The sequence below is a fragment of the Onychomys torridus genome, chromosome 5, assembly GCF_903995425.1.
Source record: "Onychomys torridus chromosome 5, mOncTor1.1, whole genome shotgun sequence".
Lineage (NCBI taxonomy): Eukaryota > Metazoa > Chordata > Mammalia > Rodentia > Cricetidae > Onychomys > Onychomys torridus.
Window position 1 is genome coordinate 119521124 of NC_050447.1, and position 27429 is coordinate 119548552.

General features: G+C 43.2%; 1 protein-coding gene across 1 annotated transcript in view; it reads left to right on the forward strand.

Moving 5' to 3' along the window:
- Positions 1-27429, forward strand: part of Stmnd1 (stathmin domain containing 1) — a 216179-nt gene that overhangs the window by 134269 nt on the left and 54481 nt on the right. The window contains exon 2 of the mRNA XM_036188921.1: positions 6572-6607. Within this exon, the coding sequence (XP_036044814.1) occupies positions 6572-6607 (36 nt within the window). The remainder of the gene's footprint in view (positions 1-6571; positions 6608-27429) is intronic.

A 27429-nucleotide genomic window follows, 5' to 3' on the forward strand; every position in this document is an offset into this window, starting at 1 on the left:
GACCATACGCAATGTGAGGAGCAAAGAATAAGAATGTCTTTGGTTTACACTTGCACATGCAGTCCATCGCTGAGGGCAGCCTGGGCAGATACTGCAGTGGGACCCTGGAGGCAGGAGCCAAGACAATGAAAGAATGCAGTGGCAGCTCTCCATGGCTTGCTCTCCATAACCCAGGACCACCTGCCCCCAGTGGTCACCTTCAATGGTCTTGTCCCTCCACATTGATCACTAATCACTTAGGGACTGTCCCTCTTCCCAGCTCTAGCTTGTGTCAAATTGACAAAAAAACAAACACAAAAACCATGGGCATAGTAAGGAAGAACTCTTTCTCTCTCCACTCCCACCCCTGTCTCTCTCTTCTACCTACCCCATCTCTCCTCTCCAGATGTCCCATGCCGTGGCCACTTTCCTCAACCACAGCCTCCCTGCCATGATGATTTTCTTTACTACAGCCCAGGAACAATGGAGCCAGGCAACTAGGGACTGAGCTCTCTAGAGACATTACTCAAAAGGAATCTTTCTTCCTTTCCTGTTTTTTTTTTTTTTTTTCAAACCTTGGGTGTTCTGTCACAGCAATGGAAAACTGTCCTGTACACACAGTGCCCCCTCCCTTTTATATTTTCTGTGTGAGGCAAGGTGTGTGTGTGCTTGCATGGGAATTGGGGGGTGGGTCGGGCTTGGGACAACTTGTGAAAGTTTATGACATTCTCTTCTCACACTCCCTGGTCTTCATGAATTCTCCATGTTGTCTGTCTCCAAGAGTCCTCTCTTCTTGGCCCCTTGCTAGGAATTTCAGATTTTATCCTTATTATTCCACATGCTCATGTGGCTAGGCTCCCTTCCAGGGCAAAGAAGCAAGAAAAAAGAAGAAAGTAATACCAAGTTACTCCCCACACTTCAGGATGATAGGTTCCTTTCCCCCATTCTCCTGCTGGAGAGAAAGTCTTTTCTTCCACAGTCTACAGATTCAGCTGAACACAAATGCAGCCATCTTGAGTCATAACCACCATGCCTGTCCCAGAGTGACCCTGATCATTGGCTCTGAGTGCTTTCCCAGCTTGCTATAAATAAACAAAAGCATTAGTGTGGCATGTGGAGCTTTAGAACTGGACCCTGGTGCCAGGAATGTGCCCAACTCTTCGATCCTAGCTTACAATAAACCAGGCACCATATGGCTTGGATGAAGTCGCTTTTGTTCTGACTGATATAAGCGCCCTCCTTGTGACCCAGTAGCAGGGATCTGCTTAGTCTTTCTGCTCCCTGAGCCATGCTTCCACCAGAGGGTTTCCCCTGCACACTGCAGGCTGTGCTGTCCTGGGACTGTCACCTCTTTGGAGGCTGGTTCTTTCACAGTGGGATCTGGGCCTGGTCGTTTCAGAACTCTTAGAGTTTCAGTGAGTCCTGTGCGGGGGCAAGGGGGAGGGAGAGACAGAGAGAGAGAGAGAGAGAGAGAGAGAGAGAGAGAGAGAGAGAGAGAGAGAGAGAGAGACTGACTCTACCCCTGCATCCTTAGTGCCCTGCCCTCCATGAATCACTAGAATAATGGAATTTCTCCCAGAACTCCCTCTGCCTGTGGCTGCTGCCTGAGGTTTACTTCCCGGGATTAGCCAGGAAGCTGTGGATAGAAAGTAACGGAAAGTCCCCACTGTGGTTGTCTTTTCCCTATTCCCTCCACCATCCACCTGCTTTACAGAGAAAAGAAAGCTGGCCAACTCCCGCTGAAAGCAGAAGCCTGTTTCCTCCACTAAAACTACATTGCTTAAGATGTCTCTTAAACCGTGTGATGCTCCATCCTTTTCCTTCCCTTTCCTTTTATTCTTAAAGTACTTTGACTCCCCACAGTCTAGACTTTGTACATAAAGTCTCAGAGTGGATTTCTTTTCCAAGACTGTCAGTGATGGTGTATCCTTCCAGTGAATGACACTGTGTCCTTCCAAACAAGTGACAAACAGTGTTGTAAGTTTTTCTGTAATCTTCATGGGCAATGACTTAGTTTGGGTTTTTACTGCTATGATGAAATACCACGACCAAAAGCAAGTTTGGGAGGGAACAGTTTATTTGGCTTATACCTCTGTCACTGAAGGAAGTCAGGACAGGACACTCAAGCAGGGCAGGAACCTGGGGGCAGGAGCTGATGCAAAGGCCATGGAGGAGTGCAAATTACTGACTGCCTTCTAATACCACCCAGGACCACCACAATATATTGGGCACTCCCACACGAATTGCTAATTAAGAAAGTGATCTACAGGCTTGCCTACAGCTGATCTTTTGGAGGCAATTTGTCAATTGAGGTTCCCTCCTCTCAGACGACTCTAGCTCTATTGAGGTGACGTAAAGCTAGCCAGCACAGTGATTATAATAAGCCTTAGCTTCATTAATTTATTAGTGGATTCGAAATGACAGTATTAAATTATACAACTTTTTTTAAGTGTGTGTGTATTCACACGTGCATGCGTGCACATGTGCGTGTGTACTATGTGTGTGCAGTACCCATGGAGGCCAGAAGAAGACATTGCATCCCATGGAGCTGAAGTTACAGGTTGGGAGCTGTCTGAAGTGGATGATGGGGGAAAAAACTGGTGTTCTCTAGAAGAGCAATGAGTGCTCTTAACTGCTGAGCCATCTCTCTAACCCCTTCATAACTTCTTTCTTTATTAATGTATTATTAATCATTTTTAGACTGCATGTTAGTTACTCGTCCCATTTCTGTGACAAAGGCAACTTAAGGAAGTAAGGGTTCATTTTGGTTAACAGTCCTCCCCCACCCACCCTGGCAGGGAAAGTGTGGTGGGAGACACAGGAGACAGCTGGTTTCAATGGTCCACCATCAGGAAGCAGAGACCAGTCAATGCTAATCATCTGGCTTCCTCCTTTTTAGTAAGTCTTCCACCCCAGCTCACGGGTTGGCAGCACATTTAGGATGAATCTTCTTATTTCCACTAACCTAGTCTAGAAACTCCCTCAGAGACACCAGGAAATGTGTTTCTGTGGTGACTCCAAATCCCATCAAGTTGACAATCATGGTTAGCAATCACCTCCTCCACCTACTATTTGGTTAGTCCATGGTATGTTTTTCCCCCCACAGATGAGTCAATTTAAGTACTTTGTCTCTTGCAATTATTTTCACTGAAGCTCAAATAGTTCCATATTTTCTCAAAAGGAGTCTCTTAAGTTGGTTCCCAAATCCTTTCGACATGAGTGCTGTAGTCTTTGAGACTGTCCTTGCTGTCTGATAGCCAGCAGGACAGACTGTTCTGGACACACCTGGTACACCTCCTATTCCAGACTCAAAACCAGCCATTTTCCCAAGAAACCTTGGTATCCTCCCGTGAGGAATCCAGTGCTGTTTAATCCCATCACCTAGCTGCTAGGGTGTTGATTGCAAGGCTGGCCATTGTTTTTAGGGCATTTGAATAGGTAGAGCTATGATAAATATTATACAGAATTACATATACATTTAAAATACCTAACAAATTCATATAAACTTCAATTTGAGGTCACTAAACCTCACACAAACTTTTTTCATCTTCTTCCTTCCACACCAAGAATCCTAGCTCTTAAATACAATGGAGTTGACAGCATAAACCGGTAAACCATAATTATTTGTTCTAACCACATGGTATGTATAACAGTCTCAGCAAAGGAGGCTAAATAAAGATATCGCCACCTTGCTGAAAACATTACTTAAAACTTTTCTAAAATTACTGAAAACATTTTTTTACTTACTGAAAATATTTTTTAAATATTCACATGCTCACTCTTGTTTGAAGAGTTGCCTAGTGCTTACCGCATCAGAGCCCAGGTCCATTACACACTACCCTCACTTCCTCTTGAATCACATTTACTCTTGGTTGTTGTTATTAATCTCTTTCTTTTTTGAATTAGCTTTGTTTTATTTTTAATTATGTGTGAGTCTGTGGGGAGGGGGAAGTGGGTCTGGTAGTGCACATGAGTGCAGGTGCTGAGAGGGCCAGAAGAAGGTGTTGGATTCCCTGGAGCTGAAATTACAGGCAGCTGTGAGCTGTCCAGTGTAGATGCTAGGAACAAAACTCTGATCCTCTGCAAGAGCAGTATACACACTTAACAAGCTATCTCTTAGCTCCTTAAATCCATTGTTTCTTAATTAGCCTATAAACATAAGGAGTTTGCTTATGGTATTTTCAGACACACATCTTGTTTGTCCTCTGCTCACTCTTCCCCAATCCCCACCCCTAGTCCCCTTCTTACCCAAAAGCCCCCTTATGCTTTCCTGTCATGTAACTTCCACTGCCCTCTCATGATCTTCTTTCTTTAAACCTTATTTACTTTTAATTCTAAAACAATAGTGTTAACCAACTCTTTTTATGTGGGCAAACAGTCTGGTTATTTAACCATCATTCTGCAGCTGATTCCTGAAGAAGAATGAATGGACAGGTTTCCCTACCTCCTGCATGGTTACTAGATGGTGCTAAATCTGCTTCAAAGTTAGTTTAGCTGGGTATAAAGTCAATACCTCACACTTTTCTTTATTTGAAAAAAAAGTCATTTATTGTGATAGTCTTACTATGATATAATAGCCAAATTTTCCCCTTATAAATTGTATATCTTTCAACTATTGTACAAAAGATTTCTTTCTTTCTTTTTTTTAAATTCTAGCAGTTTTGATAGAGTTTCTCAATATTGATCAATCTAGGTTGATATTCTAAGGTATGCAGTGCAGTTTTCTAATATATCTTTTCAAAATAGTTTTTTATTGTACTTCAAATAAGTTATTTTGAATGCTAGGGCTTTGGGGGATTAATCAAATAGTACATGTAAAGTGATTAACACATTGACTTACAGAATACCTATTTAATGTTCAGTATAAGTTGAATATCAAAATTATCCTCCACTGGAAGAAATGAAGAACAATTTCAGCCTAAGATTTCCATTGTTCGGTGGACAGAAGAATCCAGCCAAGGCAAGCTTGTGTTTACCACTGGCTGTCAGGAGCTAAAGTCTCCTGTTATGCACCAAGTGGAGGAACTGCTAGGGTGTGCTGCTGGCTTTTGTTCTTCAACTTTGGAACCAGAATGTATCTGTAATTCATCCCAATCCTAGACTACCTTAGAACCCCAAATAAGACAGGCAAAACATATTGCCTTCTTACTCCATGTGGGGCTGAGGCTCTAGAGGTGCATCTGGGAACTGGAATTGATTGTGTCTGTGAGAAGCACTATGCTCTTTATCTTCCTCATTATACCTGTCTTAGAACACTGACCAAAAGTCTCAAATCTTCCCTTGACCTAACCAAGGAGACTTCAGTGAGCAGGTGCATTCTGGGATATGAACCTGAAGGCTCCTCACCTCCATAGCAAAATTCTCAGCATTCTCCCAGATGCCATCACAGTTTTAGGCACACACTAGAAAAGCGATATGTTGGTGGTGCCTGTTTACCCAGCCTGCCCTGGAAATGCCCAGCCATGCATTTGTTCCAAACACTTGTGGTTCCTCCTTGCCAAACTAATAGTCCTTTCCAGGGGTGCTTGGCTTTGCAATACAATGCAGGCTGTTAACTGGGGCTGTGTTAACCCTGGAGGAATCCATCCCACAGACACCAGCAGTGTTTGCCTGGTTTTCCATGATTCCTCTTGGTCCTGGGTAGGTGCTTCAACCCAGCACAAAGAGCCCTCTTGAACTTCCCCTGCCAGATTGGATGGGTGCTTAGGAGGGTGCTCAGCATTCCAGAGTCAAGGAGCATTGTTGGCAGTCACCTTCCAGGGTTTACTCACAAGAGTGGGAATGTCTCTTTCTGTGGAAGGTCACTGACCACTATATAAAATGATTGAATACCTCAAAAAACCAAATACATATCATATATTATATAATTTATATATATTAAAAATATCCCAGCCACTTTGCATATTAAAATTGTTAACAGAAAAATGTGTTTGAGATGAACAAGTAACAGAACAGAACACCAGATCTCATTTTGTGAGGCTGTTTGAAAGATAGATTGGAGAAAGAGGGAAAGAAGAAAAAATCCTGTTAAAAATAAACAAAAACAAAAGACTTTGGTGAATAGAATAAAACCCAAAGTTTTAAAGGGCATTTAAGAACACACACATATATGTATAATAGTTATATACATACATGTATACAGATACATGTACTTAACTGTATTCAATTGAATGCATATTCTATTGTATACATTCAGTGCTTATATTCAGTTGAATATAATATTAAATACATATTCACGCATATATGTGTGTGTGTATGTGTGAGTGTGTATACATATGTGAAATAAGGAGAGAGGTGAAAAACTCTGTCAACTCCCTTTCTCTCTTCCTTCCTCTTCCCAGCCCCTTTAGCCATCCCTATTTGCCTCCTATAGACTCTAATGGATCTTGGAAATGAATCTTAGGACCTAGACCCGAGGTCCATCACCCATTCACCTCCTCTTGATAGTCCAGGGGTCCAGTACATCTCTGTGCTGTCTCAGAAGACCTGGTAACTGGATGGTACCAGAAAGGACAATGTACCTCTGCAACAGGCCTGAGATGAGCATCTCCTCCACATCTGCTGAGAATTAGGCCACCACATGCTCCTCTAGGTGGAAGTGGTGCCTTCTCATAAGAATCACCCTGGGGTAAGTGAAGAATGGGACAGGAAAAGAGGACTCAGCATCAGGTCTGAATGTAGAATTGTGGGAAGTGCTCTTTCTCTGTTTCTGGGGTCATTCCAGTCCCAGCTCTAAGATCTGGAGAACTTTGGGACCCTCTGTGGAACTGACAAGGCACCTGAAATTTGGCTCAGGATGAACATGGTGTTACTTTGTTTCTCTCTGAATTATATTTCTCACACATCATTGCAGAAATTGCTGGGATAAATCCTAATTAAATCATAAACTGACCAGTGCTCTGAAGGAAGAATTAAGGAAAAGGACCTATCCTAGTCTGTTATAGAGTTGCTACGTGGAAATCATGCCTTTTCTCACAAGGGCATGGTGGTTTCAGAGCAGTCTTCTCTAGAAGACTGCTGGGTCAGCATAACACTCTCCCAGTCACTGTAGGGGCAGCAGCAGAATTAGTGGTAACAAGGGACAAATGCTGTAGGCTAAGTCCTGAGGTACTTGCACTTACTCCCCAAAATGCCTCCTTAGCATTTTGAGGATGACATAAATAACAAAATATATGATGCCCACATCACTGAGCAACTACCCATGAGGGCTGGTGTCAACTGTCAGTTTGACAAGATCACCAAGAAGACATGACCCCAGGCTCATCTTTGAGAGATTATTTAGAGTACGTCAGCCCACGGTCATGCCTGGGGACAGATTTCCTTGATCAGGTTAATTGAGGGGGGAAGACTCACCCTAAAAGTGGGTAGCTGGGTTTCCTGAGCTTGTGTGCTGAGTTGCATAAGTTTGCAGAGCACCAGCATTCACTGTTCTTTGGCCCCTAAAAGTGGATACAACGACCATCGGCCACCATGGCTTTCCTATGGATGGATGCTTGTTCCCTTCAGTTACCTCTGTTGAGGAATTTTATCAGGACAATGGGAGAAGTAACCAATGATATCATCATAATATCAACAGCTATTCCTTGTGCAGAGATGCTTTCCATAAACAATCCTCCTTAAAGTCCAGACTCCCTTCCAAGGTTAAGGTCTTGGTTGCTGTTTTCAGATGGGAACAGGTCATTGAAACACAGAGACAGCAAATAGCTGGCGAACGGCCCCCAAGCTGTGAACTCAGACCCAAGGCTCCAAAGCCACTTTACACTACCTAAGATAGAAGATACTGCACTCACCCTCTACCGACCTCATCACTAGTTCAGTTAGGAAATCACTGGAGACAGGTGATAATGCCACTTTAAGGAAACCAACAGCTGCACGGGGAATGGCCCAGACTCAGGCATCATCGATCCCCATGTTGTAACATTTAAAGAAGTGGCTACAGGTTGCTTTTCTGTTTCCATTGTGTTCAGATAATTAAAGGCAGGCATAAAAAAAAAAAAAAAGAAGAAGAAAAGAAATAGACTCTGGCTTGCTCTCTCGTTTGTGCATAGCTTTCACTGGAAGCTGAAGAATGGATCTGGCTCCGAATCTGAAGATTCCCCAAGTCCAGCCTGGCATGATTTCCTCTACTAATTCCATTTGTAGAGACCTGGCCTTCACGTAACCTGAGCAACTGCTGCACCACTCCATTTTGTGCTGTCACTTGCTTCTCCCTGAAGTCATTAGCCTTGCTCTTCCCGTCCCCAGCTCAAAGTAAATGTTAGTTACTGAAAGAAATTAGCATGCCACAGAGGCTTCCTCTAGCAACAAAGAAAGCATTACAGTCACGTTGCCTATGAGCAAGCCTCTAATTCAGATACATGACGTTTAAAACAGCCTTTAAAGACGGACCCTGGAAAGCTTTTCTTTGGGAAAAAAAAAAAAAGCGTGACATAAAAATATCAGTTTGGAAACTGTTCATGCTGGATTCATTTCTTCTCATGCATGAACCCTTTCATTTGATATTTACTACTGACTTATTCATGTCACTTTGAGTTGCAATTATCTCATGAGATTCTAATAATACTTCTATTTGTAGCTTGCACGAGGCTATCTAATGACATTAAAATGGGGACAATATTTCATACTCATTGAGCAACTGGAGAATAAGGTGTGCTGGTTAGTTTTTTGTCAATTTGATACAGGCTTGGGTCACCTGGAAAGGGGGAACCTCCATTGAGAAAATGCCTCCAGGAGATTGGCCCATAACCAAATCTGTGTGGTATTTCCTTGATTAATGGTTGATACAGGAGGGCCCGGGATAGGTGGTGCCACCCATTCTGGATTGTATAACAAAACAGGCTGAGCAAGCCTTGGAGGAGCAAGCCAGTAAGCAGTGTTCCTCTGTGGCCTGTTTCAGTTCCTGTCTCCAAGTTCATGTCTTGAGTCCCTGCCCTGACTTCTCACCACAATGGGCCATAGCCTAGAAGATGAAATAGATGCTTTCCTCCAAAAATTGCTATTGGCCATGGTGTTTATCACAGCAGTAGAAATTAACCTAAGCCAGAAGGAAAACCCTCTGAAAGCTTGGATAGTGACCTCTTCTTCTGGGTGCAAAGTGGGCTATCACTGGGGTACTCATCTCTGCCCGGTAAAATCCAAAGATCTAAATGCATAAGGTGTTAAAATAGCTGTAACCTCTGGGGTGTTTTTCGTATTGGCCCCATCTCACTTAAATGGAAGAAGGTCAAATCACACTAAAATCCTCCAGGTCCCTAACCAAAGGACGTTAACTGGTGCTTCATCTGCTTGTTAAACAGAAAGCTATAAAAATTATTTTCTTTTAGGAGGCCCATGTGAATGTACACTAACACAACAATGTCCTTCATGCAATAAAGACAGGCTTTGAAGTATTGAACTGGTAGACACTAGTTTTCTACCGAAAACCATGTTGCCATGGTGAAAGCCTCCCTGATCAGTCTTCTCTGGTTGGCTCATTTATGTCCCCCCAAAGAATTGTGGACAACCGAGTATTGCTGTTTAGTTAACAGGGTAGCCAGTGAATTATTAATATCAATCCTTTCACTCTAAGGCTGGGGATGATGCAGGCATTCTGGAGTTTTCTTGGTGTACCACAAAGATATCACTCAAGGGCTGAGGAGCTGGTTCAAAAGTGCTTCCTGTGAAAACATGGGGACCTGAATTTGAGTTCCAGAACCTACAGTGAGGAATCCAGGAATGGTGTTTAATGTTTGTAATCCCAGCACTGGGAAGGCAAAGATGGGTGGATTTGATTTGAGTCCACGTTGAACCCAGCCAGCCCAGCCGAATTAGCGAACTCTAGGCCAACAAGAGATTCTGTCTCAACAACAAGGTGGATGGCACCTGAGGATTGATATTGGATGTCATCTTCTGAACTCCACATGAACACTGCACACAAAGATGTCACTCGACCCTCATTCTATCACTCCCAATACGTTAACACAGGCTGTGTGAACTTTTTAAAATACAGATGCTATTATTTTCACATAAGGGCCTAGTAATCTTTCCACAGCCACAAATAATGCAAGGCAATGAAAAGCCCTTATATTAGTCTATAGTCAGAGCAGTGTTAGTGGTGGATTTCCATCCCCTGGGCAGCTTAAACAGGAGGGGAGCAGAAGGGAGCAATGAGCTTGGCCTTTATCTGTAATAACATTATTAAGTCCAACTTTCAGGAGGCAAAATTGAGGCAGGTAAGCCTGGAAGCCACTTGACCTGACTCAGCTGTATCAAGAATCATGCTCAAGTCAACATCTCCAGAATTCCCCCTTCACTGTGATGATGAAGTGGTAATGCACATCTGGGGTCATGATGCCCTCATCTGTTTCAATGACAGTCAAAAAAAGCTAAGTCACTTTCACTCAAGTCCAAGTGCAGCTCGGTCCCCATTTGAGAACAAGCCTGGAGTAACTGTAACTGCCTTGGTGTTCACGTGAATTAGCCCTTCTTCCAAACCTGCCAGATAAAGTGATGAGATTGCACATAGCATCACAAACAACATGGTCAATGAGTATTCTCCTTGCAGTTGGTACTCATTAACTGAATTAACAGTATCAGGATCGAAGAGCCCGATGCCAGGAGCATTTGACTAAGAAAAGATCTGAGCAGATGATCCAACACCACAACAGTGCTGGATGCCAGACTCCACCCAGCCCTGACTAAGTAGCATTTTTTTAATTATTGTTGGAATCATTAATTTGTGTAGAGTGTGTGTGTGTGTGTGTGTGTGTGTGAATTAGAGAACAATTTGTGAGAGTTGGTTCTCTCCTTCCACCATGTGGATCCCAGGGATTGAACTCAGATCAACAGACTTGGCGGCAAGCACCTTTACCTGCTAAGCCATCTCACCAGCCCTAGGAGGCTTTTTCTCTGTATTCACGTTCACTCCAGCTCTATGAGAATCCAGAACCCATCAGACTCTAAGCTTCTGCAGTAGAGCGACATCTTAGTCTTCCCATCCTGGGAAGTGCATTGGCTGTTTTTCCCATTGCTATGGAAAAATACTCAACAAGGCAATATAAGGAAGCAAAGGTTTCTTTGGGCTCCTGGTTTGAGGGCACAGTCCACCACAGTGGGAGAGGCGTGGTGGGAGGACCACAAGGCAGCTAGTACCATGGCATCCTAAGTCAGGAGCCACACAGAAGTGAATACTGGTTCCAATCTAGCTTTCTACTTTTTATTCTGTCCAGGGCCTGGATTCATAGGATGGTGCCACCCATATTCAGGGAGGATCATCCTACCTCAGTTAAACCTTTCTCGAAACACTATGGTACACACAGGAGAGGAGTGTAAATGCATGTAAATCCAGCCAAGGTGACTGCAGAGATTTACCTTCACTCCAATACAAGAGATGTATCTGGGAAGTCTAGTGATCTCCACTAAAAGAATGTCAGCGCACAAGAAGAAATTGCTTTAGTCAACTTTTACGATCTTGGCCAGCCATAGTGACAGATGAGAGAAGGGAGTAAGGGTAGGAGAAAGTTGTGAACAGAGCAGAGTTACCCATGAGTGCCACTTCGGGGCTAAAGAGACTCCTTGGGGGCATCCTCACGTCATTTACCTTGCTTGCAGACAGAATTAGAGAACAGAGGACATTTGTATTCTAGAACATGGACTCAGATCAACCTAGAAAGGCAACTGCTCATACTGTGCTCTACTCCTTAACCCACACTTCCTGGTTAAGGGGACTGTCCTTCACATCAGAGGTGTGCAGATGCATGCAATAGCAGACCCTGTGGGTGGGCTCTTTAACCCTCTTTTATTAGCAGAACTATACCACTGCATGGGGATTCCTCTCTCATCTTCACGACTCAAGGTGGATTTTCATTAGCTTCAGATAATTATATTCATGATTGGTTTAGAGGTACATGTTGCTCAGTTTACAATGAATGAGACTTTGGGATAAATCTGAGCATGGCAGAAAGCTCTAGAAAAAATATTTATTTGTTTACATAGAACCTCAGTATGTAGCCCTGGATAGTCTGGTCATCATTATGTAGCAAAGGGTGACCTTAAACTTGTGGTGATCCCCCTGCCTCAGCTTCATGCATACCAGGGTTATACATATGTGTCCCTACCCACAGATCAATATTTTCTTAGGTAGGAAAAAAACAGTCCCTCTTCTGGTAGTATTATCTTTTGGTAGTTGCATCTAGCTATAATGTCTACAAATGCATACCCTTCTGACAGTGAGGGACAATTCTGACAGCCAAGGACAGTTCTGATAGCCCAGGAAAGGCAGAAGCTGGGCTTCATGACATAGTTCAGCCACAGAGTTCACCACACCTGTCCAGGAACTTCTTGTTAGATATGACTCAGAAGGCCAGGGATACAGTGCGGTAGTAGAGCACCTTCTGTGTCTTCAGGAATACAGTTCAATGGTAGAGCACCTTCTGTGTCTATATGAAATTCCAGAATCAATCCCCATCATTGAAAAAGCAAAGATACAGAAGGGGAAGTGATTTGAAAAGAACCATGCTTTGAATTTTGATCTTTTCCCAAACTAGAGACATATTTTTGTCATAGTCATTTGAGATGTTGGGCAGGCACAGCAAGCTATACCTCCCAGCACATCACCTTCAGGGAACTTCCTCCCCTACACCCTACAGTGTGCTTTTCTGAGGGTTATGGTGTTGGCAGGTTGGGTATGGCAAATACATTTTGTGTTAACACTAAGTTCAGCAAACACAATCCCATTTCCCATTCATAAGTATAGGAGTATCTACGTTTTGTTTACCCAAAATGGTCATCTTTATTTCTTCAAATAATTCTCTATAGACAGCTAAATAGTTGTCCACACTTAAATCAAAGAAAGAAAGCCATCCCACCATGGCACAACCGAATAGCATTTTTCATTCTCGTGCCTCATGTGTCCCAGAGGTGCAGATCTGACTTGAAGAACAGATTCGCATAGATACCAGAAGAGCATAATCCTGTCTTCTCAGTATTTTAATACTGTGGCTTTGAGCCTTGGACTGATTGAGCTGTGGTCACAAGAGTCAGCCACATCTCCCTGACAGGGTTTGTGTTCCAGTCCAGGGCAAAGAAGCACCTAGAATCTGCTTAGTGACATCTATTTACCCCTCATTGCTTCCACCACACATATGTCTATCTTCAACTCCAAAGCATGACAGAGCACCATACTTTTCTTCGTTTACCTGGGCCATCTGCCACATTCCATTTCTTTAGCTTAACCAGTGTGCTGGGATTTGGATGTGCAGTGTCGCCCATAGGCTCATGTGCTTGAATAGTTGGTTCCTAGTTGGTGGCACTGTTTTGCAAGGTTGTGGAACCTTCTGGAGATAGAGTCTCTTTGGAGGAAGTGAGTCACTGGAAGCTGGCCTTCAGATTTGGTAAGCCAGCTCAGCTCCCTGTCCACTCTCTGTCTCTTGCCCCATCAAAATGTGAGGAGGTGGAGATTCCCAGCCACACACTCCTACGTCATGGGGCTGCCTCCTTCCACACCTTCTTCTTTATACTGGACTATATCCCTTCAAACTGTGAGTCAAAACAAGCCTTTCCTCTCTTAAATCACTACTTTTTTTTTTGGGGGGGGGTTGAGACAGGGTTTCTCTGTAGCTTTAGAGGCTGTCCTGGAACTTGCTTTGTAGACCAGGCTGGCCTCGAACTCACAGAGATCCACCTGCCTCTGCCTCACGAGTGCTGGGATTACAGGCATGTGCCACCACCGCCCAGCTTAAATCACTTCTTATTGGGTATCTGGTCATAACAGCAGGAAGAGTGACTGGTGTGTAATAATTCTATGTACTTACAAGACAAGTTGAGTCCATCATCATGAAGATCATCCTCAAATCTCCTCAGAGCAAAGAAGCCCATTGAAAGCCTTTCTCTGTAGCAAATCAAAACCTTAGGTCTGCTTTTCCCAGTGTAGACTATCTGGTATTCTTAATCTCAAAGATGCAAAATGAGGCTGAGAGTCTTGTCTGTTAAATATTGATGAAACTCTGCCTTCTCTCAGGCAAAGTCTGTGTTCCTGATGCGTGAAGGGGAAGTGCAGTTCTCACAATGCGTTCTGTTCAGACTTTCCACAGCTTCCTTAGAAATAGATCATTTAGTTCCATGTGTTTCTTTTTTCTAATTTGATGACAAAAATAAGACATAAGTAAAATGAATATTTTTCCAGGGAAGAATGATTCCTCAAGAGTAGAGAGAAATGCAAAGAATCATGTGTTCTCTATAAGAAATTATGGTAAAAAAAAATAATAATAATTAGCATTATAATGTGCCAGCAATTAGGAGCAGCAAGAATATTTGAATCCTCTAAAAGGGCCAGGTGTAGGCATGTCTGTGATCTTAGCACGCAGAAGGCAAAGGCAGGAGAATTACCATACATTTGAATCTAGCCTGGCCTACACAGCAAGTTCCAGGCCAGCCAGAGCTACACAGTGAGACCCTGTCTCAGAAAGAGAAGCAAGGAAGCAAGGAAGGAAGGAAGGAAGGAAGGAAGGAAGGAAGGAAGGAAGGAAGGAAGGAAGGAAGGAAGGAAGGAAGGGGTAAGAGAGGGGAGAAACTCCAGGCATAACTTGTGATGGCTATTCTTGGTTATCAGCTTGCTTATATGAAATGAACTACAATCCAGAAATGGAAGGCACACTTGTGATTCAAATCTTGAGGCAAGAAGAAAACATAACATGCCTTTGATCCAGATCTTGAGGCTGGAAGACACAGGCTTTTGATCTGGATCTTAAGGTGGGATGACATACACCTTTAATATAGATCTTGAGGCAGGAAGACATACCTTGAATCTGGGCCACACCTTCTGCTAGAAGCCTATATAAGGACAATGGAAGAAGGAAGGGTTCATTCATTCTTCACCTGCTTACCCTCGCCTTGTCAGCACATCCATTCCTTCACTGGCAATGGAGCCTACTTCTTCGGGATTTCAGCATATACAGAAGACCAGCTGAGACACCCAGCCTTGTGGAACTGAGCAACTACTAGATTCTTGAACTTCCCATTCACAGCTAGCCATTGTTGGACATCAGCCTGTAAGTCATTCCAATAAATCTCCATATACATGCATATATATATATATGGAGAGAGAGATTCATTCCCTGAATTCTGCGACTCTGGAGAACCCTGACTAATACAGGACTCATCTCTGTCTGCATGGACTAATTTGATGACTGTGCACACGCATGTCATGGGAATGTTAATTATCATGTAGATAAGCTCGTTGTAAATGTCATGGGCACAGGCTGGATTTGCTCTTTATAAGTAGGATTTGCAGGTAATTACAGTGGCTGATCAAACATCTCCGCAATAAAGAGGCAATATTTTCAGCCTAGTGCCAAGCTCAACTCATTCCCTAAAATTGGTACTGGCCACTTTAGGACGCAAAGCCAAATGATAATATTGTCCATAGTGACCATGACAACAGTAACAAGCCTTCGTGCATGTCACTTACATCAATCATGAGTCAGAAATGTTCTCAGCCTGTTGCACACATCAGCTAATCCATTGCAAGAACAGCTTCACCACTAAAGGGTGTGACTCTGATCTCCTGCAGTCCTGCCACCTGGGCTCAGATCCCCCCTCACCAAAGATCTGCTTGTCTGGAAGGAGATGGAGTACAGAAAGAGGTTAGGGAGGTTTAGAAACAAGTATAAATATCTGGGACAATCATGAGTAATGAATGGGGAAAGTTCCCTCATCTCTCCTTCCCTCGGGTTCCAGTTTATTACTTCAGATGTATACACCTCGTGGTAAATACAGTAACATTTTTTGAAACCTAAGCTAGAAACTACCAAAAATGAATTTGGGAACTGATACTTTGATTAAATAGCAAGGCAGAGACTCACAGCAAAGTGTCTAAAAGAGAGCATTGCCCTTCCTCCCTGTTACAGATGGCTTCTTATGAGAAAATAAATTTAGACTCAGGAACAAAAGGATTTATTTGGAAACACACAGGGATTACACTGGCAGAGAATATACTTGTCTTTACACGTGTTGATAATTCATATTCATCTAATATTCAGGTGGGTTGCATGGAAGTATTTATGTTGCATAATAATGTTAACAGAAATGATTTCTGCTCCATTCTGTGCCCTGCCGAAGAGAAGTGGATGTTGGAAAGAGGCAAGACATGAAACCCAAGGACAATAGGAAAAATGAAAGTGATATAAAAATGTTGATATGCACAACCTATGTGCTGTATAGTGCTCTGAAAATACAGTGAGATTTGGAAATTTGTTCGCTTTTGTCCACCAATAAATCATAATTTGAACTCGGTCATTAATAAAGGAATGTAAGTCTGGGGAAACTATACTGGCTGGGCATTCCACATGACACCTAACAGAGAAAGAGATGGGGACGGACACTCAAAACATAGTTTCTGACTAAAAACAGAAGACACAGTAGTCTGGGGAGATAGCATGCATGACAGAGGCTCATAGTGGTATGCGCTTGTGATCCTGGCCCTGGGGATGTGGAAAGAAGCAGATCTCTGAGGCTCACTGGCCAGCTAGCCTAGGAGTTGCTGAACTTCATGTACATGGGATAGCCTCCAAGAAGGGACATGATGGTCCTGGACATTGATACTCAAGGTTGTCCTCTGGCGTCTGTATACACACATGCACACACAATCACACACATTAAAAAAAAAAGAAGCAAGATTTTCTAGTGGCAAAGGAGCATTTGCACACACACACACCCCTGGATCGATGCCTCTCCCTGTAGCTGTGAATGAGGAAATCAGCCGAAATAATTCAAACTTCACAGTCTATGTCTGTTTGCATAGGACAGCTCTCCACCTTCCACGCTTCCCTCTGGAGGCTCCTGTTAATACAAATGTCCTCAGTGGTCCAGATGTCCTACAGGACCATCCTCCATCTCTGAGAAGCAAATCAAACTACTTAAAAGAGCCCTCAGAGGGTCTGCCACCTTCTTCCTGTTCCAACTGAATCCAGGAGAGACTGAAAGTTTACCAGGTTCATAGAACAATAATTCCATCTCTTCAGCTCTTACTATCTTATATCTCAAGGAATGGAACTTGAGATATCCCAATGCTATGGCCTTTCCCTTAACCAGTAAAGGTGATGACATGTTTCAGAGCTTCTGGAAAAGAAAAGGGAAAGAATGCCTACACTTGTTACATCAGCATTTTGCCAGATTTGTGGGGTCCTCATTCAGGCAACACCCTCTGTAAATGTGTTTTCACTGGAAATGCATAGTCAACTCTTCAGTTGTGTTTATGGTCTTTAATATCACGTCTCCTGACCACAGCTGATTGACTGGGAAGGGGTGGAAAGAAAGTTAAGGGAATTAATCTGAAGGCTCACTATGTCAATCAAAGTCTGAGAGAGAAAGAGAGACAGACAAACAGACAGACAGAGATAGAGAGGCAGAGAGAGAGGACCAGCAGAGGCTGGAGAGAGATTAAGAGCACTTGCTGAACTTCTGAAAGACCTGATTTTAGTTCTCAGAACCCACATAGTGGCTCACACTAACTGTAACTACAATTCTAGGAGATCTGACACTTTTTCTGACCACTGTAGACACCAGGCACACACGTGAGATAGATAGATAGATAGATAGATAGATAGATAGATAGATAGATAGATAGATAGATAGATACAAACACCCATATACATAAAATAATAAATAAATGAATCTTTAGAGAGAGGGAGAGAACATTTCATACTGAGATTCAGAAGAGAGTTGAGTGATATGCATATTATATCAAGGAACCAGTGCATTTGACACAGTACCCTTGGGCTGGCAAGGGCTAAAAGCTGCTGGCCCCACTTGACCTGATGTGTAAGAGGAAAAGTGAGTCACTGGAACCTAAAGAGGAAAGTTGTATCAGGAGAGCTCTCTGGTAGGAAGTGTTGCCTTTGATGACAGATGTGATCAGTTGCAGCAAGCCTGCATGGGACAGACTGAGGTAATATGTAATCTAATCTTGTTCTTTCCCATCCTCTCATCTCTACCCGAAGCCTCTCGTTAGCCAAGCTGAACAACAGAACCGTGCCCAGGAGCCACTGGGAGTTTACTGGGGTCATTTGGCATGATATAGCAGGTAGATGAGGTTTAGAGGGGCAATGGGTCTGCAGGAGTTAACTGTAACGTCCATATGCTCTACCTCACCTGCCATCCACATCTCATGCCCGACCTACTCAAGGGGAAGTCCTTATCTCCAGTGGTACAGACACACAAAAATGTATTAATAATTCTGTCAGTGTAAGACATATAAAATTAGTTAGCATTAGTGATTCTCCTAAAAGGCCTCAGGAGAAAACAGGAAAAAAGTAATTATTACATAGAATGTAGTTGCTACAATCCCTGTTTTGACAGGTATTCACAAGGTCCAATTTGGCATTCATGGTGCCCTTGCTTCATGAAACATTCCCTCACATTTTGCAGCAAGACTTCTATAGAGTGACTTCATCTTTACTCCTATAAGATCTGAGTCTTCAGTGGTCCTTTCTTTGTGGGGTTGCTTCAAAATTCCATTGTCTGGTACTAACAGATATGGGGTGTTAAAAGGCATGCCAGGTTCTAGGCACAAGCTTTCTTACTCAAATTATATAGCAGCAACTTAATGTCCCTTTAAGAATCAATGTTGATGACTCATGAAAGGTCAGTGAGCTTCTTTTAATCAGTCTAATAGTGTGTGAAGCCCTAAATGACCATGGAGGGAGTTTCAGTTTTCCCCTATTGACAATATTCTTCTGTTCCCTGGAGGATACACCCTTCTATTGGGTATTAGGATCACCATATCCACTGAGCCCAAATTTGTAGAGATGGAAAGCCAAATTAATATGTCACCAACACAATGAACCTTCACTGCAAAAAGTCCTAGAAGAATAATGTCACAAAGAAGGAAAACCAGGATATCACTAGGTCTACACAAAGGCAGGTAGACCTCCAGAGAGGGCAATTATACACCTAAAGGTGTCTTTTTCTTGTAATTATTTAAAGTAAATTTAAAAGCCACATAGATAATGACAGCAATAAATAGGAGAGGAGGAGTGGAAAGAGCCGTTTGAAGGTGTTCTTGATTACAAAGTAGGATAATAGTGTGTAAATCTGATGGGTCACAATTTAAAGATGTAAGATACAAACTCTAAGATAACTAATAAAACACACAAATGGAAAAAGCTACAGTGAATGGGGGAAGTAGACCAAAAATAAACCAAGCATGCCAAATAAAAATAAATAAGCAGAACATTCCATTTTTTCCCTGCAAACAGTGTGGATTAAGTTTCTTTGGGTAAGTACTCAGGAATGGTATAGCTGGACTATACCATAGTTCTATTTTTAGTTTTTTGAGGGACTTTCATATGGGTTTCCAGAGTGGCTGCACCAGTTTGCATTCCCAGCAACAGTATGCAAGGATTGCCCCACCCTCTCCAGCATTTATTATTGTCTAAAAACGAAGAGTTCATAACTGAGTTAAACCTGGTTATACTAGTTATCTTTCTCCTTCCTATAAGCATTGTAAAGGAAGAAGGGCTTCTTCTGGCTCATGGTTCATGGAGGTCATCCCAGCCCAACAGTGAAGGCTGGCTCCTGAAGCAGAAAGCTGGCTCATCACATGGCATCTGCAAGCAGGAAGCAGGGTACCATCAAGGAAGTGGGGCCAGGCTATAAAGCCTCAGGGCTGCCCTCAGTGGCCCACTTTCTCTAGCAAGGCCCCATCTCTTAAAGAGTTCACAACTTCCCCCAAAACAACACTCCCAGCTGGGATCAAGGGTTCAAACAAAATAGCTGAGGAGGAAACCCGAAGGAGGAATGACCTGCTTTTAGCTCACGTGTTCACTCTGTGGTTGCTTAGTCTTACCACTTTGCGTCTGAGCTAAGATGTCTTGATGAATACTGCTTAGTTCGTCAAAGTTAACGCCTTCATGGCGGCTTGAAAGTAGAGACAGGAAGGGTCTGGTGCACTTGGTATATCCTTCAAATGCATGTCCCCAGAGACCTACTTCCTCTAAGCAGGCCTCACCTCCCAAACAGTCTGTTGTGCCCCAAACTGGTCGATTCATCAATCCCCGGGTGAAATGATAGCTCCCTTATGATGTGCTCCTTTTAGTGCTACCAAGTGAGAGCCAAGCCTTCAACTCCTGAGCCTCTTGAGTTATGGGTGGATACCAGAGAGCTTTAACACAGTTTCTATGATCGTCCTAATTGTCAGCTTGGCAGGGTTAAGAATCACCTAGGAGGTGGGGCAGTGGTGGCAGATGCCTTTAATCCCAGCACTTGGGAGGCAGAGGCAGGCGGAACTCTGTGAGTTCGAGGCCCACCTGGGCTAGAGTGAGTTCCAGAAAAGGTGCAAAGCTACATAGAGAAACGCTGTCTCGAAAAACCAGGGGAAAAAAAGATACTAGATTCCTAAGCCTAGCTCCTCTGGTATATTTTGGTGGACTTCCTGGAGAAATTGATGAACCAACAGCAATATGGCTACAATCCATGAGGTTCTGTAAGGGTATTATTAACCCAATCACCCCACACAGCCTGGAATCAGAGAGAATAAACTCTAGAATTGTTTGAGACCGAAAGAGCCATATGGGCTCCAAAGAGCAGTTAACCTAACTCAAGATGGGCAACATGTTAGTAAGAGTAGCAATCAAGTTCAGAACATGTTGAAGAAGTGAACACAATTCAGAGAAGCAGTTATAACTTATGCTTCGGGTTGGATGCCATTTATAACATAAACATCACTAGGGATCAATCCATGAGTTCTGGAAATTGTAGTCCATTTGTTTCAATACTGTGCTGATGGCCTGAGATGCTAGCCACTGTCTGTCTGTGTAAGGAGGAAAGTGAAGCCCTTAGATACAGATTCAAGCCTCGCCAATGATAGAGGAAAGGTGAATAATTACAGCTGGAGGGTCTCAGCACTGGGAACCCAGCACTGTGCTGAAGGTTGGTGACCATGTTCTTCTTTAGAACCTCACAGTGTCTCTGAGAGAAACCCTAACATTTATATAGATGAAGAAAGCAAAGTCTACAGGCGATAAATGAATTGATCTCAGACATGAGCTACGGGCCTGGGTCTGCAGCTACCTAAAGTTTAAGCCTCCACACTTATACTCCGGCCACAGGACAAGGTCAAGATCAGGGTCATTAACCATAGAGATCATTTGTTCTGACACTGTGACGTTCATCTGGACAGGTGAGCTGAGGTCAGGGCCAACGAGGCAGATGTGCTATGAAAAGGGAAGTAGAACAGGAGTACATTAAGTTCATCATGAGCATGTGGGACACTTGAACCTGAGCTCTCCACCAAAGAGACAGGCATGTGCTGTCAGATAAATCCAAAGCAAAACAAGCTTTGTCAGGAATCACCGTGATGGGCCTGATCAGCAGATGCATCACTGGTGAGCATGGGTAAGTAAAGGTGTGTGCTGCTGGACCAGCACCGCTTGCATTCATTATCCAGTTCCTCTTGCACCAAACGCTCATTGCACTGGGGCTGTGGTTTTAGGATAACAGTTAGTTAGCATCTGAAATCATGGTGCTGACAGAGCCCAAGACTACAAACCTGTCTGAAGATTTAGCTTGCCATTCATTGAGCAAGATGAATTAGACCAACAAAGCATTCTCTCTCTCTCTCTCTCTCTCTCTCTCTCTCTCTCTCTCTCTCTCTCTCTCCCTCCCTCCCTCCCTCCCTCCCTCCCTCTCTCCCTCCCTCCTTCTCTCCCCCCTCTCTGTGTATACATGTGGGTGCACACATGTGGATGATTGCACATAGAAATGGATGCAGATGCATTTGGAGATCAAGATCAACTTTGGATGTTGTGCCTCGGATATTACTCATCTCTCTCTCTCTCTCTCTCTCTCTCTCTCTCTCTCTCTCTCTTTATTTGAAACAGAATCTGTCTCAAAATCTGTCCTGGAACTCACCAAGCAGTTAGACTAGCTGGCCAGCAAGCCCCAGGGATCCACCTGTCTCTACCTCCCCAGCTCCACCATACCTGGCTTTTTTTTATTTTATTTTTTACATGACTCCTGTGTATTGGACTCAGTCCTTGTGTTTTCAAAGCAAGCATTTTACTGACTGGGGTGTCTCTTTAGCCCCCAATAAAGCTTTTTTAACATGGAGCACCAGGAAGGCAAAAGCAAACTTGTAGTTGCCATCAATTGGTAATAGTTACTAGGATCAGGATTCATCAAAGGCCAGACCCATGTGTCTCTCTTGTTCATCAAAGGACAAAACTGTACGCATCTTAATAGGATCGCCATTAACTTCCCACACCAGGGTTGGCCCGGGTATAGAGCACCTAACACAGCATATGTTGAGTTTGTTTTATGTCCTTAAAAAAAAAAAAAAAAAAAAAGGCAGCAGAAACACACAAGCATACATCCTCTCCTTCCTGGAGGAGTTTGCTTTCCACACTGCCTTTGTGACCCTAAAATATCTGTGTCTGAGAGCTCAATGTTAGGTGCTTTACATAAAAATTGGCAACAGACATGCAAAACACAGTCATCTCCATGGTAAGTTCTTAATATCTTTTCCAAAACAGAAATAAGGGGCATGAAATGGGGACCAAAGGTTTGTAATGGGGGGTGAACAGGTGTTAGATAACGGAGAAAGCACTGTTGACTGTGATCATTAATGAGGATTTGACAAGGAAGTTCACCCCTAAAATGATCCTAACAAAGGCCCAAATACATATGTCAGTCTACCTGGTGATTTTGTGTGGGGGGAAGGGGTGCTTCAGAGCTGACAGTTCTAAAAACTGAAGGCAGGGCTGTAAAGATAGCTCAACAGTTTAGAGCACTTCTTGCTCTTGCAGAGAACCCAAGTTCAGTTCCTAGCAACCACATGCTGGCTCACAACCGTCTGTAACCCCAGTTTCAGGAGATCCAGTGCCCTCTATTTCTGAAGGCACCAGGCATGAACGTGGCACACATTCGTGCATGAAAAACACTCATACAAGTAAAATAAAAATAAATCTAAAAAGAAACAAAGATAAAATGAATAAATAAAGATTGAAAGCAACACTTGTTACAGCTGAGCCTTAGCTAGTAGGAGATGATCCTTGAGATGAGGTTCCAGAATACACAGACACCAGAAGGAAAAGGACCTCATCTTGTCAATCAAATAAAAAAGCAGAAAAAAGTGAGAATTTAGGCTTCAAAACCTGAACAATTGTTCCCTCATTTTACCTAAGTTGGGCTTGTCTGGTGGAAGAGTATTGGACACTTCCTGCATCTTGTTTGCCAGCATTTGCTAGCCAGAACTGACAAAGATACCCTTCGGCCCAGATCTTCCTCTTTGGCATCCCTGGGAATCTTCAACAGTAGCAAGACATTGCGTGTGACCCAGGAACTATCCCGGGAGCTTTGAGGACACAAACTGAATCCTCTTGAAGTAATCCCATGTGGTAAGTGTCAGTACTCTCGCTCCACACACCAATAAGGAAACTGAGTCACAGAGCAGTGGCAGACTAAACGTTTGTGTTCCCACAAATCCACGGATCAGAGACCTCATAGCCAATGTCGCCTGATATTTGGAGCTGGGGTGATTGAGAAGCAATTAGATCATAAGGTGGAGGACCTTATTAAAGGTATTAGTGCCTTTATAAGAAGAAACATGAAAAATGTGATATTATATATCTATCATCTACCTACCTACCTATCATCTACCTACCTACCTACGTACCTATCTACCTATCATCTACCTATCTATCATCTACCTACCTATCTATCTACCATCTACCTATCTATTTATCTATCATCTACCTACCTGTCTGTCTGTTCGTCTGCCTTTCCCTGCATCTTTCTCTCATTGAGAAGAGAGCTGTTTACCAACTCAGGAAGAAAGCCTTTGTAAGTAGAATGAATGAGCAGCATTAGTTTGGGCTTTGAACCTCCTGAATTGTAAGGGAATATGTAACAGTTGTTTAAACTGCCTGGTACAAGATACAGTATTATAGAAGCCTTTCCTAAAGCAATCAACTTGTCCATAGTGGTACACTTAGTGACGAGAAATGGTAGCTTGAATCAAGAACACCTGCATGGAATTCATTCCCTTGGCCTCCAAGCTAGGAGGCCACACCCCTTACCTTCATACAACACTGAGACGCTTTGGAACTGCTTGGTCTTACTAAGCAAAGGATGAGCCAGCACCTAGCTCTCCCAGGTAGTGGGGCAGGAGATATTGTGCAGGAATCGTCCATAGATTACAGCTTCCCCACAACAGCACGTGTGATAAAGAAATCACCTTGACTACCTAGATGCCCCGCCAGACTTTCTGGAACCTTGTGAGAGGGTCCAATGAGAGCAAAGTAAAAAATGATAATGGAACAAGAGAGGTGGATGTGAGGTCATAAGAATGGAAGCAAAGGAAGATTCTGGAAAGGTTGAAAAGCAGAACAGTGTTTTTCCACTTCCCAAGTTCATCCAGTTTCATTAAAGTAATATTCCCTGGCAACAAACTATTCCAGTATCTCAAGCTATTTATGAAACGCTAATCCAATGGACCAGAATGAATGTGGCTTCAATGGGCAAGCTACCAGCACAAGCTTGGAGATCTTTTGCTTGTTCAAATTAGTATAATGAGATTTGTCCATAATGAGACAGATATTCTCAAAGGCAAGATGTGAGGGTTTTTTTCTTCTAAATACTCTTTATTCAATTGTTAGATATTAATATTATAGCCACTTTCAGATAGATGCTGGTGACAGTTAATTCCCATTGTCAACTTTACTGGGACGAGAAACTAAGTCTTTGGTGAGACACTCCTTTAGATATGTCTATGAAGCTGTTCCCAAAGAAGACCCGTTGAAGGAGAAGAGCCTCTCTGAATATGGGCAGAGCATCCTGTGAGCTGTGGTCTAGGACTGCATAAAAAAAGAAAAGGGAGACAGTGAGCTGAATACAGGCCCCTTCCCTTCCTTTCTCTGCTTCCTAGCTGGCAGAGATATGAGCAAGCAGCCTCATACAACCATGGAAGACTCCATCCCTCTGCCATAACGGACTGCTCTACCTGAGCCATGAACCGAATAGATCTGTCCTCGGTTAATCTGCTTTTGTCAGGCAGTACGTCAAGCAATGAAAAAAGGAAGGAACATGTGCCCCTAGTAGATGCTACAGGAACAGATGGAGGGTACAGCCCTGCTCTCAAACTTCTCACAGTCCAGGAAGGCTGTATGCAAGGAGGGCAAGAAGTCTCCAAAAAGCACAGACCAGAGCAGCCTAGCTGTTTGTGAAAGTTTCTGAGAGAAAGAGCCATCACTGGCCACTACAAGAACAGGAGCCTGCCCGGTGGATGAGGAGGGAAGAAAGTCGTTACTGAGAGAGGGGACGACCGAGCAGAGGTCTGAGAGATCGTGCTGAACTCATTCAATTGGAAGGGGCATGCTGAGGGCCTGGTCAAAGTATCATTTTCCATTTATCCCCACTTCGGGACAGTAGCATCAAGTCAGAGGTGACACTGGTGACTTTGCTCATATGTCCTGTATGTACACAATGCTTCCTCTTCCATGAAAAACACAGTGGATAGAGGCTGAGGAGACAGTCTGAAAGGTAAAGTGTTTACTGCACAAAGCATATGGATCTCAGTTTGGATCTCCAGCATCATAAAATGACAGACATAAAGGTGAAGCAATTACTTATACTGTTCTATTATTAAATAAAGCTCGGGAGTCAAATATCAGGGTAAAACCATGATTTACCATTGAAGTGTCAGAGAAGGGACCAGTGACCTCCTCTCTCTCTCCTTCCTTGATCAAAAAAAAAAAAAAAAAAAAAAGGCCATTTAATCTTTTAAAGCCCCTCCTTATTCCTTCCTGTGTCTATAATGAGTCCTCCAAAAACTCTATGGTTAATTCTGGTCAGCTAGTAGCTAACTCCACCCTCTGAGTCATTGGCAGTCTTGGGAGTGTCAGAGTACAACCAAAATATCCCACAACTTGGAGGGATGTGTCTGTAGCCCTATCAATATGGAGTAGAGAAAGCCAGATCCTGGAAACTCACTGACCAGCCGGTCTACCTGAAACAGCAGGCTTCAGGCTCAGTGAGAGTCCCTGTCTCAAAAAATAAGGTGGAGAAAGATTTCACAAAGACATACAGATGTCAACCTCTAGCCTTCACATATGCCTGCATGGATGAGTACACCCAAATACACATTCGTGGGTATACATATGCACAATATGCATACACACACACACACACACACACACACACACACAAGTCTACTAAACTGTCTTTTCTCTACTTTCTGAATCACTGAAGAAAAATTGTGTGTCTTGTACCCATAACAGCAAACTGCTAGAATGCCGATGGCACCCTCTCCCAGTCTGCCATTTCCTGACAGTGATACACTTCCTCCTAATCTGATTACAACTACGTCATTAGACTCTTTTTTATATTACATTTTTTTAGCATACAGATGAGATTTTCAGAGGGTTTATTCTAAAGATTTAAAATAATCATTACCCCTCTAACCAGCATTTAAATGCCTTTTCAGTGAATGTTACTGTGTCCTGATGAGATTGAGTCCCTCTGGTCCCTTTCAAATGCCGTAGCATTAAGGAAGAGCAGGTTTTGGCAAACTTTTAAAGAAGTATTAAGTTCACAGATCTCAGGGTATTTTCCAGCTTAGACTTCCAGGTCATACTTTTTATTTTATTACACAGGGCTTTACTATGTAACGCCCTCACCTGCCACCAAACCCAAGGGACTTGATGTGTGAGATCCTGAAATAATAACCTGAAGGTTGCCTGACAGATCAGAGAGTATCTCAGAAACAAAATAGAATTCCTCTTCTCCTCCCCCCCACCCCTGTCTCTGATCATGATAACCAGAAATGGAAAAGAACACTGAGCCAAAAATAGTAGCACCATTTACTCTGACGGAATCGGAAACGCGAAGGCTCCACTTGTGAGCTTAGGATCTGGAGCAAACAACACCTCCGTGACTCCTTTTACTCATCTGTCACACTGAAAGGATGGGTAAATGTGGATGTATTTCCCTGAGCAAGGCCAGAATTAAGGCACTCTTGAATCCAGTTGCACAGCTCCGAATTTCACCAGGAGAGCGGTCTGACCAAGTGGAGCAGTCCGCCAGGCAAACAGCAGGCAGAGATTGCCACGGGTATTAATAAAGTCCTATTTATAGGCAGGATTCTGAAGCAATTTGCAATGTCTGTTGGATCAAATAAATACATTTTATTGCATGTCCCACTCAGAGCACAGTGGAATGGAACATTCTTACACAGAAATGAACAGTCTTTAAGAGTTAGATACCGTGTGGGAAGGTAGAAAATTTGCATGCTTCCAACTCCCAAAATATGGCTCCTATTCTCTGCTTGGCTTGAGTGTGGCTCTCACACCCACCGAAGCCTCAGTCATTAGCTCTCAAACTTTTCACACAGTATCCCTGTCTGCAAAAAGAAGCAAGAGACCTCATGCCCAGGGACCTGAGGGACATCTTGGAGTCACATCTTGTAATCATAGCATCTCA